Below are 15,139 nucleotides of genomic sequence, written 5' to 3'. Positions count from 1 at the left end.
TGGCGCAGTGACGATGCAAGGAATAGTTAATATTTCTTACAGTGCCATTGTCTATGGGTGATGGTGACCACTTTCCATCAGGTGGCCCATCTGCTCGTCCGCCAACCTATACCATAAAAAAAATCATAATAATATATTGAGTAGGTTAATACATATTCCCTTCTTTAATTATAATTTAAGCTGAGTTTATAAATTTTCAGTAAATCATGGCAAGAAGTGCAGAAGCAGAAGTCGAGAAGATGAAATTGTTGGAGGAGAGAATCAAAGCGCCTTCGATCTGGGGTCGGGTGCCCTGCGGAGTACGTTTTGAAGATCTGCAGGAAAAACGTTATGAAGACGCTGTGAGGTTGTTAAAGAACCATTATTTACCTGAAGAGGTTAGTATTTTCGATATATGTATTACATGTAGTCGCTCGCAGCTTCGCTCGCGTTTTACAACCAATACCCGGTTGTGATCTGTCATGCAAAAAGTAACCTATGTCTTTTCTTGGAATTTAAGTTTGCTTCATACGAAATTTCACCAAATTCGATTCAGAGGTTTGGTCGTGAAAGAGCGACAGACACACAGAGTTACATACATATTTTAATATTAATATAGACAATAGACAATATAAAAATTGAAAATATTTCATTCTTAATAGATGGCGTATTGTGGATGATATTCACTGCTTCGTTGGTCTAAATCTAGATAGTAGTGGTTATCTTTCAAAGTCGTTTGTTCCAAATCTCAGGCCCAACGCCAATATTTTGTTGGCCGGTGCAAGAAAATAAGTCAGAAGAAATAAACATATATACGAGGGGTTCGGCAAATCATTATCAGACATTATGGTATTCGTAATGTTTATTCGTTCACGTTCGTTATATGATCTTTCTTCGATATTCCTTCTCCTATGACACTTTTCAGCTGTCACGTGTTCTTCTACGTCATAGAGACGTTGCTAGAACTTACGATAAAAAATAAATAAATCATCATTAAACTTTTTGATGCTTCGACGTGTATATTGCAAAAACGCTTATTTTGGATGACTTAAAAAAGGTGCACACTCGTGATCGGCTAATCTCGCTCTCTCACAAGCTAAGCTAAAATAAATTTGGTAAGAGAGGAGAAAATGATTGAAGAAAAGTTATATAAGAAGAATTAATGGACCTAGTCTTACGTCAAACTTTGATAGGCAGCCTTTAATAAATAAATAAATAAATAATAATAAATTAGAGACAACATCACATACTTTAGTCTGATCCCAATGTAAGTAGCTGAAGCACTTGTGTTATGGAAAGCAGAAGTAACGACGGTACCACAAACACCCAGACCCAAGACAACATAGAAAACTAATGGTAATCCTACATCGACTCGGCCAGGAATCGAACCCGGGACCTCGAGAGTGGCGTACCCATGAAAACCGGTGTACACACCACTCGACCATGAAGGTCGTCAAATAAATACATCAACGCTATCTTTAACATTGAATTCGAACAACAGTGCAAAATTTCGGTACAAACGATTAATAAATGCGTTCATCACTCAATCAAAAATGAATGAATTATTTTTTATATATAAGATTCGAAGGCTTTGAGTTGTGAAATAGTCGAAATTGAATCCATAAAATAATAAAAAGCAATCAGTGGAATGCTTCAGGAGATTTTCAAATGTTTAATTAAATAACTGACGGAAAAAAGACGGATCGCTCGTAGTAAAATCTAAATTTATTTAATTAAGGTTTCGAAGGGGAAATGAAAAAAACAATCTCACTAAAGGTTTATTGGGTTAGTTAAGAGTTATATATTAATATATTTTTATTAGAAAAATAAGACAATATGAAAAGTGACGAAAATCTTTTATTTTTTTAATAAAATAAGGTAGGTGGATTGTCAAAGAAGTCATTAGTTCATTAGATAAGTAAGTAATATTTTTTAATTGCAAACGAATATGTAAAAAGGTTTGTTAACATTTCTTATGGCATCATTATTAATTACCATTTGCTGGTCCATTTACCTACCTATTTGTTAACATGGAAAATTATGCGCTACGGACCATAACGTATAATGTAAGTGAAACCGCTAGAGGCCGCTAGTTTTATATCTAAGTGAAGTAATGCTTGTTTTATTTGTATTCTTTGCGATCACGTTCACGCATCGTTCATTCGATTGAGCTGAAACTCTGTACAGTAGTTGTTGGGACGTGCGTGAAGCTCTCTGACAGAGTACCGTCAACGTGAAAAGTATAGACGTTGGTAGAGGTGAATTCAATAGTTTGTCGTAATGTAAATAGTCGACTCATAATAAATGATAAACGACAAAAAAATAATTGTGGAATAGCGGACGGCATATGGGCTACCTGATGGTAAGTGGTCACCATCACTCATAGACAATTGACGACCTCCATGGTCGAGTGGTGTGTACACCGGTTTTCACCGGTATGCTATTCTGAGGTCCCGGGTTAGATTCCCGGCCGATTCGATGTAGATTACCATTAGTTTTCTATGTTGTCTTGGGTCTGGGTGTTTGTGGTACCGTCGTTACTTCTGATTTCCATAACACAAGTGCTTCAGCTACTTACATTAGGATCAGAGTAATGTATGTGATGTTGTCTCATATTTAATGACGCTGTAAGAAATATTAACTATTCTTTACATCGTCAATGCGCCACTAACCTTGAGAACTAAGATGCTATGTCCCTTGTGCCTGTAGTTACACTGGCTCATTCACCCTTCAAACCGGAACACAACAATACTGCGTACTGTTGTTTAGCGGTAGAATATCTGATGAGTGTGTGGTACCTGCCCAGGCAGCTTGCACAAAGCCCTACCACCAAGTTACTATTGATTTAGTTTTTCAGGATTACTTGGAATTGTAAGACAAGTATTTCACAATCGCACTCAATCAAAATTCGTTATGGGTCACGTGATTATTTTTCCTATGTGTATAACTAGCTGTTACTGCGACTTTGGGCGTGTTTGGATTTAACAAAATAGTTATTATTGTAGCCTAGGTAACTCCTTATTATATGAGCTATTTACGAGTACGAAGGCAATTTTGACAATCAATCAAAGAGTGATATGTTTTAATGTTGAATAGAGACACTTAAATTGGAATTCATAATTGAAAAACCACTGAACTAATATAAATAGAACTTACACCAAAAGATACAACGTTTTGGAATTAGTTTTGTGTAATACTAGTTGACGCCAATTCGCTTGCGTTTTAGGTGTTTCTTTTCAGATGTTAAGCGTAAAAAGTAGCCTAACAACAAACTGAGTTACGTTTGTATTTGTAATGTCAGTATGGATTCTTATATAAGTATTCACTTTGCAGTTTCACTCGTTTTAAATTTAGGTGATGTGAGTGCCGCCGGGATGGCCCATTGGTTAGAACGCGTGCATCTTAATCTATGATTGTGAGTTCAAACCCAGGCAAGCACCACTTAAAATTCACGTGCTTAATTTGTGTTTATAATTCATCTCGTGCTCGGCGGTGAAGAAAGCATCATGAGGAAACTTGCATGTGTCTGATTTCATAGAAATTCTGCCATATGTGTTCCACCAATCAGCATTAGAGCATCGTGGAATACGTTCCAAACCTTCTAATCAAAGACTTAAGCCCAGCGCTGGGAATTTTACAGGCTGTTGTTTGTTTTGTTGTTGACGTGAATTCTTGACGTGACGAGCATCAGTTTAATGTTCTTGACAGCGCATAGACAATGTACAATTTGTCTATTCATAGATCAGGAAAGCTATTACGTCAATGATTAGTACTAATTTCGCATTCCAATCCGACGTAACAGTCTCATTATTAGACATCGCATCGCACGCCTCACGTATGATCGAATTGCAGCGCATGCATGCATAGACGTAAAATTAACCTGATATACATTGCTGAGTAGCTATTGATGAAGCAATGTCTGTCACATAGTTACCGTGCTTTAAACGGTGAAATATTAAATATTACACATTGAAAAAAGTAGGGAGAACTAAACATTGATATCACGTAAATCTTCACCTCTCTTTCTTTTGTTTTTGTCTCCTTTTATTTTATATTGTATTCTTTAAAATATTTTTTGTTGTTTTAATTAAAGCTGGATTTTAATTATCACTTCATTCATTGTCTGTTATTTAATATAGGTATATAGCGGAGGGAACTTCGATCAAAGCAGGTGTTCCAAGAAATATATAATTATTAATTATGAAAAAAAAAAATCATTGTGATTGAAATCTTCCTTAATTAGAGATTGCGTCCTTAAGTATCGTGTACTATATTGATGATTTTATTATTAATGAAGTAGATATGTTAATGATTATGTAATATGATTCATATGAATGACGATGACTCATGGTGGGGTAAGAAATTTGAGGAAAAATTTTAGTATTAAATATATGTTAATTCCAGCAAGCTGCTTTGTTGTGTAACAATATCACAAGTGTCATGTATTTTGTCATCTTTGCCCATATTGGAAGAAACGTCCTTCAGAATCTTCAGAGTCTTGACAAATATCTAAACATTTCAAACACTCTGGGAATCTTTGAAATTTTTTAATAAACCTCTACTAAATCCGACCTGTGAAATCTTTTTCGACTTGTTAATTAAATTATTTTCAGGAAAAATCGTTCAATGAAAAATGCGTTTTCAAATTGAGGTTGTTCTATTGTCATCGTTCCTTTTGTTAAATCGTCGAATAAAGGATTCCCTCGACACGAATGAATTAAAACTTGATTGACTTTTTGACATGGTGATTTGTACATTATTGCTTAGGGCGCATGATTTGTTTTAGCTTGTTCCCTATGTAGCTCATTAATACATATGATTGTGCTAAGTCTTTACTGTAGGTAGTCATTGTTCAGTAGGTAGAAAGTCAAAATAATTTAAATAATGTATCATCGCGTACAGTAGTCCATCGAGGCCAAGATACAAAATATTAGCAAATGGTATTTTTTGATGGTAAGTGGTCACTACCATCCATTGACATTGGCGCAGTAAAAAAAAATTCCTGAGTTGCCAATTCATTATTAACCTTTGGGACAAAGATGTCCCTTATAACTGTAGTTACTCGTATATTGGTTTAGCCATCCTTAAAACTGTAACAAAACAAAACTAAGTTACTGTTTAGTGATAGAACACTGAGTGGGTAAATACCCAGCAGGCTTGTACATAGTCCACCACATGGTAATCATGGTAATCATCACATCAATCACCATGGTAATCATGGTAATCTCATTTCTCATCCAAATCATTTTTCGGAATTCAAGTACCTGGCTTAATGTTAAATATTAAGTAATATATTTTTATCGTACCTATATACAACTACTTTAGTTTCGATTATTAGGACATAACATACATAATATATACTTACAATAAAAAAAATTAGCCACGTTGTGTTGTTCAAATGTTCAAATAAATCCTTGTAAAAATATATAATAATATTAAAATACAGAATGGAAAACAAAGAAGAATATAGGTAGGTCAATAAAATTACGGATACTGGAAAATTAGATTTATTTAAAAATAGGTCACGTTAGCTAATAATTTTTCTGTACGTGGTCTGTAAAAGACGATTTTTAAATATATTTATTTAAACTCACATTGCGAATAGTAGAGTCTGGTAACTTGTTGTACATTTGAATGCTATCGAATTATTTGTAAGCGAGTGGCGACTCATTAGGGTCGTTCCCAGTCGTTCAATGGGTTTCCATCAAGACTTCTATTTTTTCTATTATATGATTTGAATATTGATTTAAATTATTTGAAAGGCATTAAGGTACTATCTCAAGAACTTTTATCATTTCGCCATACAAACCATCATCTCGAGTACTGTGGCGATCAAACAAGCCATTTTTCTGTCTAAGGATGGTCTGAATGTCAAAGCTGAGAATGAGTCGAAAAAATAGTAGGCAAAAGTTGGTCACTAAAAAATAACTACACACTAGATAAGTGGTATGACGACCTCCGTGGTCGAGAGGTGTGTACACCGGTTTTCATGGGTACGCCACTCCGAGGTCCTGGGTTCGATTCCCGGCTGAGTCGATGTAGTTTTCTAAGTCGTTACTTCTGATTTTCCATAACATAAGTGCCTTAGCTACTGACATTGGTATCAGAGTAATGTTTGTGATGTTGTGTCATATTTATTTATTTATTTATACTATTATTTGTAGCGTATGTCAAACTTAGCTGTTAAGCACACCAAGGTAGAAAAGTTAGCTTGTTTATGTCAGTTTTTTTTTAGTGTATCACTCCAGATATATAAATAAACAAAATTCCAGAGTATGTTAGTAAAAATACTTGCTACTAAAACCCAGTTATATATTATGCTTTCTAGAGTTTCGGTTTATTTTTTTGGTTTAGATCTGCAACACAATCGTAGAGTATTGAAGGTGATTCTCGTCCAATCTTACACCGGTCTTAAACCATTGTAATTTTGGTATCGCTATGGCATTGAAGGCCGGCTGTATATGACGAAATAGTTACCAAAATTCTACTATAATTATATAATTGAAAACATTTGAAGACAAGCTCCAGCCTGATATCCATTAATAAATAATTTAAAGATGATACTTATCATTGTTTAAAATATCGCAGTACAGTTTGAAGCGGATGGTCTAGATCAGCGACACGATGGTGATATATCGTAGCCGATTCCTAATCTTACGAAGGTCTAAACTCATTGTCATTTTGGTATCGCCATGACATTGGTTGTGTATGTCGACATAGTTGCCAAAGTCCTACATAATTGAAAACCTTCGAAACCAGCTGAATGTCTATTGACTTAAAAGAAATTATGATTGTTCAAAATTCATCGTACTAGAGTTTGCTTTACCTGATACTACACCATAGAGCTAGTCAACCTCGCCTTATATTAAGTAACCCAAATAGAAAGTTTTGAAGTGTTTCGTGTTGCTTTCGTGATGGCCTAAATGTTCTCGCGGTTAGGCATTTAAAAAAATCGATTGTAAAATTTAAAAGACTTATTAAAGAGCGCCAAATTTGTGTGGCGAAGAATATTACAAAATAATGACTTTTTAGTTGATCATACAACAACAGTCTGTAAATTACTCACTGCTGGATAAGGTCTCCTCTCCTCTTGAGGAGGTTTGGAACATTTTCCACCACATTCCAATGCGGGTTGGTGGAATATACATGTGGCAGAATTTCTATGAAATTAGACACATGCAGGTTTCCTCACGATGTTTTCCTACTCCGCAGAGATCCATTACAAATACAAATTAAGCACATGAATATTCAGCGGCGCTTTTCTGGGTTTGAGCCCACAATAATCGGTTAAGATGCACGCGTTCTAACCACTGGGCCATCTCGGCTTATTTAGTTGATCATATCTTGGGAATAAGATGATATGATAGTTGTTACAAATAACGTTTTTTTTTGTTATTGTTTGAAAACAATAAATGTTAAAATAGATATATAATGATGAATCGGCTGAGTGTCCTTCTTATTGATGATAGAGATCTACAGATGGTAGATTTTGGATTATTAATAGGCAAGTGTAGCGCTTGTAAAGATTTTTTAATTTCACTTCGACCTTGATTAGCTTCTAACAGTATTCGAAATTACTTTTTAAATATTATAAATATTGCTATCGTATTTATACTTCAATACAAAAGCCAAACTATATTATTCTCATTAAAAATATAACAATGAAACTATTACGTAAATACGTCATATCGTGTATTTCACGGTTGATGGCGAGTTGGACGTGAATGGAATTATTTCTTATAGTGTCATGATCATTTTTGGAATGATTTTCTTCATACTATGTATAAAAGAAAAATGATCTGACATACTATTTACTCAATGCGTATGTATACACGACATATATACCAAAATAACATTGTTTGCAATTAGACTAGTCGCTCTAACAGCTGGACCGATTTTGAAGGGGTTTTCCCTGGTAGCTGATTTAACTTTCATTTTAGTATTATATATGAAATAATAATAAAGTCAAGTCTTTGTCCAAATACTGTCCAGCTTAAAAATGTTAATCGACTTGTAAGTTCTTGTCAACTTTTTATTCGGTAGATATGACTATGTATTTTAGTACTTTTTTTTATATAATCTGAATAAATTTTATGTAAATAAGAATTATAACGTATTATGAATGTGATGTTATCCTGGGTATCCATTAAGTTGGTTGTAATAAAGGCTTTTAAATATAATTTAAAACTTAAGTTTTTCAGTACGTTTTAGGTAAAATGGGTACTTAGTGCCTATTTTCTAGTCTCTGTACTTAGTAGTAGGCTTTAAGAACATTTTGTTGTTTCGTTTTAAAGTAATATTGTGAGACTAGGGTCATATTTAAAGCGTGAACATATTTGAACTTACAACAACTGCTCTAAATAAAGTTGCTTAAATATGTATAAAAAATGGATCAAAGTAACTCGTACATAACAACAACAACAACAGCCTGTAAATTCCCATTGCTGGGCTAAAGGCCTCCTCTCCCTTTGAGGTTTTGGAACATATTCCAACACGCCGTTCCAATGCAGGTTGGTTGAATACAAATGTGGCAGAATTTCTATGAAATTTGTCACATGCAGGTTTCCTCACGATGTTTTCCTTTACCGCTGAGCAGACAGCAGACAAATTAAGTACATGAATCAGCGGTGCTTGCCTGGGTTTGAACCCGCAATCATCGGTTAAGATGCACGCGTTCTAATCACTGGGCCATCTCGACTCATACATAAGAAGTACCGTAAAGTGTTTGGGAAAAGTATAATCAATTATTGAACAAATTAGTATATAATCAAAGAAATAAATGCCTTTGGCCACGGCTATTTGTATCTAGACACGCGGGAGTGTATCAAGCCAAGTTCAACGCTTATATGTAATGTTGAATATGGCTGTCATTTCTAATTTATGTTTTTGATGGAATAGACAGATATTCCGTCAAGACGTGACATCCGTTAGCCTCACCTTACATCCCTACAGCCCGAGAGCACGTTAACTACATCTGGATCTGCACTGTTATAGCCTAGACTGAAGACCAACGAGGCAGATTACGACGATAGTTAACATACTGTGTCTATGATGTCACTGACGTTTTTAACACATTATAATTAATTTTAATTTCTTTAGTTAACATACAGGTCACTCAAAATATCCGATGACAAAGAGGGAGTTGACGAGTTTGTCCACAATGTAAGGATCTGGATGAAGGATAAAATGTCTATAGCTGCTGTCAAGGAAGGCACTGACAAACTCGTTGGAGTACTCATCATGAGGATACAGGAGAAAAGTATGTAAATTAATATAATTCTAGCCATCGTAATTATCAAAATGGTACTTATTACGTTGTGAGAAGACGTATTTTGGCATAATTTGGAAAGCTCTTGTTCGTTTCTTTTAAAATTACGTTGACGTACAGAATTCATAGAGGTTAAATTGATACAAGCTGATAAAAGTAACAATGTATTCCATTTTAGTTTGATGCACACCATATATACACATGTGGCAGAATTTCTATGAAATTAGATACATGCTGGTTTCCTCGTGATGTTTTCCTTTACCGCCGAGCAATCATTGGTTAAGATGCACGCATTCTAACTACTGAGCCATCTCGACTCATCATTGTTTGATCTAAATATTGGAAAAAGAAAAACGATGAATTTAGTGTGTAGGACGCAAAATATCATGGAATAACAACAAATGCGTTTATAAAAACTGTTCCCAGCCCAGCAACTATTCGAAATCTATTTGCGTATCAATTGTATCGATTCGCGTAGAACTCGATTCCTGTGTCGGCCGTAACATTACGGGCGGGTTCCTTGACTGCTCGGAGCCTAACTTTTTACTGCATACGAAAAAGAAATTCCGATTCAGCTTTAGGATTTTACGTCGAGTACAAGTTAAGAGAGGAAGCGACGAATTTAAAATCAACTATTTCTTGGATTGCTTTGAATATTTTTTATATGACGTGTCTTTAAAAGATATGGTTTAATTTTGGTTTTTCTTATTATCATAATGCACTTTAACAGAGCCGATTCAATATTATTTCCTGTAATAAAGAAATATTGTATTGCATTTATTAGTAAACTTGATTTACTATAATATTTATTTAAAAGTTTAAATGTAATCCTAATGGCTTTCCGTTTCGAATGAACCTTATTGGACCGGTACCAGAACAATACCCTACACCATATTATTAACCACAAATAATATACCGTTGATTCATATATAAATTAATGATTACTTTAAGAAAATATCAAATCGCTAACAGTCAATGCCATAGATCTAGCAATTTGTACATAAATTGGATTCAAAGTAGTCTATAGGGTACGTCTGTATTAAAGAAAGTTGTTGTTATCGTAAATAGGGACGAGTAAAAGGTGGGGTGATACGTCATGATATTGTTTCGGTTGATGATACGAGAACTGTGTAGGCGTCAACGAATTTACATATAGAAAATTCTAGAAGACATTTTAAAATCACCAATGCCTTTATTGAATAACTTGGGAGCTTGGTTGAAGATCAATCATTTATTGACAAATGACAAATGGAATATGTAAGCAGTCACTATTGAAATCAAACAAGAGATAAGAAGAGACAAAGGCACGGACAGTATAGCTGAAGAGATTTAGAGGAAAGAAAAATTAATATTGTCCCAAGTATATGTCGTATTGAAGAACTAAAATTTCAAGCAATTTTTTATGATACTCGAGTTGCCAACCCTAGCTGAGCCCATTGCTGAGACATTTTAGTAAATGCTTATAAAAATCGTGTGTGTAGGTATCGAGGGAAAATACAGGGATTAATGTGAATTCGTTTAGTATTGGACTATTAAATCTATTGGTCTTTGGCTTATTAAAAAGTCTAAAAGCGTTTTAGAAAATAATCTCATGAAAGTCTTTTAGGTTTGGTGAGGTTAAAATTTCAAGGACGAATTTGATTGTAAGATTTTAGGCAATTGACTTAGTCGAACTCTTTTAAAAAATGAAATATTTAAAAAAAGAATCACACTTGATCTCGAATTATGAGTCCGTGAGAAGCCGGGGCGTGTTGCTAGTGACGAATAAATTAAGAATATTTTTATGAAATATGTATATTATTTTATGTAATCCTTAACCACAGGTTTTACAGTAATACGTGTATACGTAGCTATTTTATATTTGATATTAACATTTTGGAAATATTCACTTTTGTATTTTCCTCATGTTAAAAGATTTACACGATTTTTGGATTTTGTTACTTAAATTTTATTTAAAATAGTTTTTAATGGTCAACCTAAATATGTTTTAAACACAAGAGAGCCGAGATGGCTCAATGTCTAAAACGCGTGCATCTTAACCGATGACTGCGGGTTCAAACCCAGTCAAGCACCACTGAATAATCACGTGCTTAATTTGTGTTTATAATTCATATCGTGCTCGGTGGTGAGGGACAACATCGTGAGGAAACCTGCATGTGCCTGATTTCATAGAAATTCTCCCACATGCGTATTCCATCAACCCGCATTGGAACAGCGTGGTAGAATATCTTGCAAAACTTCTGCTCAAAGGGACAGGAAAAGACCAGAAGTGAGAAATTCACAGGTTTTTGTTGTTCATGTTTAATAAATGATAAATTAATTTCAGACGCTTTCACACGAACGTTTAGTCGAGTCAAGATAACGTACAACGAGAAATATACGACTGTGATGAAATTCTATAAAGACATTGAGACTCCCGTTGATTTGTTTGAAAAACTCGGTGTGAAACGATTCTTCAAGATTTATATCCTAGCTTTAAAGTCTAGGTATCGTCATAGGGGTAAGATATTATATATTTTAATGTGACAATTCAAACAAATGGTATATAGATAGAGCCAGTTTAAGTGTATTGTTCTAGTATATTTTAAGATATCAAACCAGCAGACATGTGATTACGTTTTGAAAGTCATTTTTTATGCCTTTCGACTCCTTAGCACGCTCAAAGCAATGGGGAACCTTCAATTTCTGAACGGCAGGGGAAGTATACCTGGCAGTAATATGGAGTTTGCTACTATAAAAGTAACACTGGCTCAGACTAATAGTGATTACGAAGATTGCAAATCATACTAACAAAGTATCACTTTATCGAATCGAAAAGATTGTTGTTGTTGGATTTGTTTTCCTATTGTACTACAACAACCATTAATTTGCCTTTCGGTCGGAGTTGTATTGGAATATTTTTGATAATATAATAACTGATATGAATAAGTAGAATTGATCTGCAGTTACGATTAAGCTGAATTTTATTTTCGAGAGGATTTTTTGGGAGCTTGATTAAAATACATTGGTTAGGCTTTTGTTGCAGCAAGTCTAGATGGATACCACCAACTCATCAGATATTATATCGCCAAACAATAGTCAGTATTGTTGTGTTATAGTTTGAAGGGTGTGGCAGCCAGTGTAACTATAGGGATTTGGGATATAACATTTTAGTCCTCAGTTTTGGTGGCGCATTGACGATGTATGGCGCTGTAAGAAATATTGATCATTCTTCGTTAACATTTCTTACAGAGTCATTGTCTGTCAGTAAACTGTCAGCTGTCAGATGTTGACACGTAGGGAACAAGTAGTACGACACAACTTAGATGTAGCTTCGGCAAATTCAATAAAACCGGTTACTGCCGATTTATACAACCAATAGAAATAACTCTTTCGCGCCATTCGACACTGTTCGTCGCTATAGATTCTAGCGTAAGTTGAACCCGAGAAAGCAAGTGCATGTAAATCGACGTATCAAATTGACGAATACATAAGATCATATGATAAGACAAGTATTACGTTTGTGTAAAGATCATATTCACATAAGAAATCAATATTGCTAATTTGGGATAGCGTACTTATTCGGATGTGACTGGTTTATTCGAAATTTGTCGATGCTACATCTAAGTTGTGTCGTACTATACTTTGCACTATATGCATCGCGCTTTTCAATAGTATCCGATGAGAATTGTTACAGCGGCCGATATCAAACGGAACGATTTAATATGATAATATGGTCAAGATTATTTCAGGTATAGCGAAGGAGCTGTTAAAGGCGTCAATAGCCCTCAGTGCGAGCGCTAGCGTTCCAGCCGTTACGGGTATATTCACAACAAGTCGAGGCCAACAAATTGCCGATGAGCTCGGGTTTGAGAAGCACCACGAGCTCTATTATGTGAGATACCTTATTGATGAACAAGTGAGTTAAATATTTTTGTATGTATTTAATGGACCTGGTCCATAATTTTACGAACAAATTGATGCCTTATCGATATCGAATTAAAACGTAACTTAAGATCTTCATCTGTGTACCCATTTTTTAGGCTTGGGCGACATCCGATTTTTGCGATATCAGTTGTGTAAGGACTATTTAGATTCATGTCTTTGTTTATCTTTTAAATTTAAGGTTTGTAAGAAAGAGATAAAAAAGAATATGATATCGAAATCGGTTTAGAATTTGCTTCATTTTTTTCTCATAGATAGTTGCTACGAGAATAAATAAAAATTTTAACAAAAAGAAAAACCGACTTCAAACAAAACACTATTTTAAAACAAATGAATATGCACTAAAACGTAATAAAAATAATTGCGTATACAACATATTTTTTAGAGTCCTCCTAGGTTAAATGAAATGAAAAATATTAGACTAATTAAAAGTCGATTTACGATTATATAATGTAGTTATAATTATTGCTATATTTGGAGCCGGTGTCAGCCACGGGCACAAGCCTCAACAATCAAAAAAAAGAAGCGATACGAGCCCCTTGATTAACCCAGTATATTATCGTGTAAAAGGTAACTTGTAAGAAATGTATTATAGGGATATACTATAGGGTTTCTTTCAAAATGTATAGAAATTACATATCCAAAGAAATACGAAGAAATCTTTTCGACTTGAATCGAACGCGCTTGTCTAAGCCGACTGGAGTTTCGTCTTCACGAACAAGCAGTAACGAATCTCTTTGTAGTTGTAGCTGCTTAATCTCTTTGTATCGCACTTGATTGCGAGAATATCCTACACTACACTTCACTTGTGTTTTTTCACTTCACTTTCCAATAACTTCCTTTCAGTCGGGAATTCACATTTTATCGATGACTTTATGGAGCTCTTTTTTCTACAAATACATATACTGAATTGAGGGTATTAAATTTGATTCGGACCGTAAAGACTTCTTGACAAATAAAAAAAATAAGCTTCCTGTCTCCCTCATTAACATTATTAATATATATTACTGTCCCTTTTCTGTACGTGATTCAATTTTTTTATTCGTATATTTTAATTAATTTTGTGCATTGTACTTACAGATAGTATTTTGGGATACCGGCATTGGTAACTATGGGGCAGCGTTGATGGCATACCGTATTCCTTCCGTCGAGGAACCCCAAGAATTGAAGCCTCAGGCATCATCACGTTTTAATATACAGCCTGCTGAAGAAGACGAGGAGGATTGAAATCGTCTTTCTTATTCTTCTTTCGAGTATTAAAAGCGTAAAATAAAAAAAAACACAGTGTTATTTATTGTGTGGCAGGAAATGAGATGTATATGTGTTGATATAGATGGACGGGAAAATATGATACTTGCAGTGCGATTCTGTAAATATAAATTCGTATTTCACTCGTGAAATGTTGACAACTGAATTAAAGTAATATTAAGTTTCATTTTTTTATGGAATTGGTTGTCGGACGAGCATATGGGCCACCTGATGGTAAGTGATCACCATCACCCATAGACAATGACGCTGTTAGAAATATTAACTATTCCTTACATCGTCAATGCGCCACCAACCTTGGGAACTAAGATGTCCCTTGTGCCTGTAGTTACACTGGCTCACTTACACTTCAAACCGGAACACAACAATACTACGTACTACTGTTTAGCGGTAGAATATCTGATGAGTGGGTGGTACCTACCTAGGTGGGCTTGCACAAAGCCCTACCACCTCACCTAAATCTACCAAGTTTCATAGCCAATGTCTCATTTAACATTTTAAACTATGTTTTAAGCTGAGTTCTGCGGTGAGATTCGAGATTCTTGTTATAGAATAGCCCTATTGGTTATAAGTAGGCACCATCGCTGATATTCATAATCGCTTTATGAAATATTAATCATATCTGTCGAAGAACCGATAGTCGTTGGTACAAGAAGGGTCTAGAGTGGAGACCGCGAATTGGCAAGCGTAGTGTAGTACGGA

At 34.8% G+C, this 15,139-nt stretch overlaps 1 protein-coding gene across 1 annotated transcript; it reads left to right on the top strand.

The window, feature by feature from the left end:
* Positions 1-204: 204 nt before the first annotated feature.
* LOC124539424 lies at positions 205-14,436 on the top strand. The gene is made up of 5 exons (XM_047116819.1): positions 205-377; positions 9,079-9,238; positions 11,574-11,747; positions 12,979-13,145; positions 14,252-14,436. Exons 1-5 carry the CDS (start codon positions 207-209, stop codon positions 14,396-14,398), a joined length of 819 nt encoding a protein of 272 aa, XP_046972775.1. The 5' UTR covers positions 205-206; the 3' UTR covers positions 14,399-14,436.
* The last annotated feature ends 703 nt before the right edge of the window (positions 14,437-15,139 follow it).

Source organism: Vanessa cardui, chromosome 22 (assembly GCF_905220365.1).
Source record: "Vanessa cardui chromosome 22, ilVanCard2.1, whole genome shotgun sequence".
NCBI classification, from domain to species: Eukaryota; Metazoa; Arthropoda; class Insecta; order Lepidoptera; family Nymphalidae; genus Vanessa; species Vanessa cardui.
This window is presented reverse-complemented; position numbering and strand designations above follow the sequence as displayed.

What these genes read in the sequence shown, in the direction of transcription:
- LOC124539424 (XM_047116819.1), top strand. Translation starts at nt 207, where the DNA reads ATGGCAAGAAGTGCAGAAGCAGAAGTCGAGAAGATGAAATTGTTGGAG. An exon ending in GTCTAGGTATCGTCATAGGG is followed by an intron (nt 11,748 to 12,978) that starts GTAAGATATTAT and finishes AGATTATTTCAG; the next exon opens with GTATAGCGAAGGAGCTGTTA. An exon ending in GATACCTTATTGATGAACAA is followed by an intron (nt 13,146 to 14,251) that starts GTGAGTTAAATA and finishes TTGTACTTACAG; the next exon opens with ATAGTATTTTGGGATACCGG.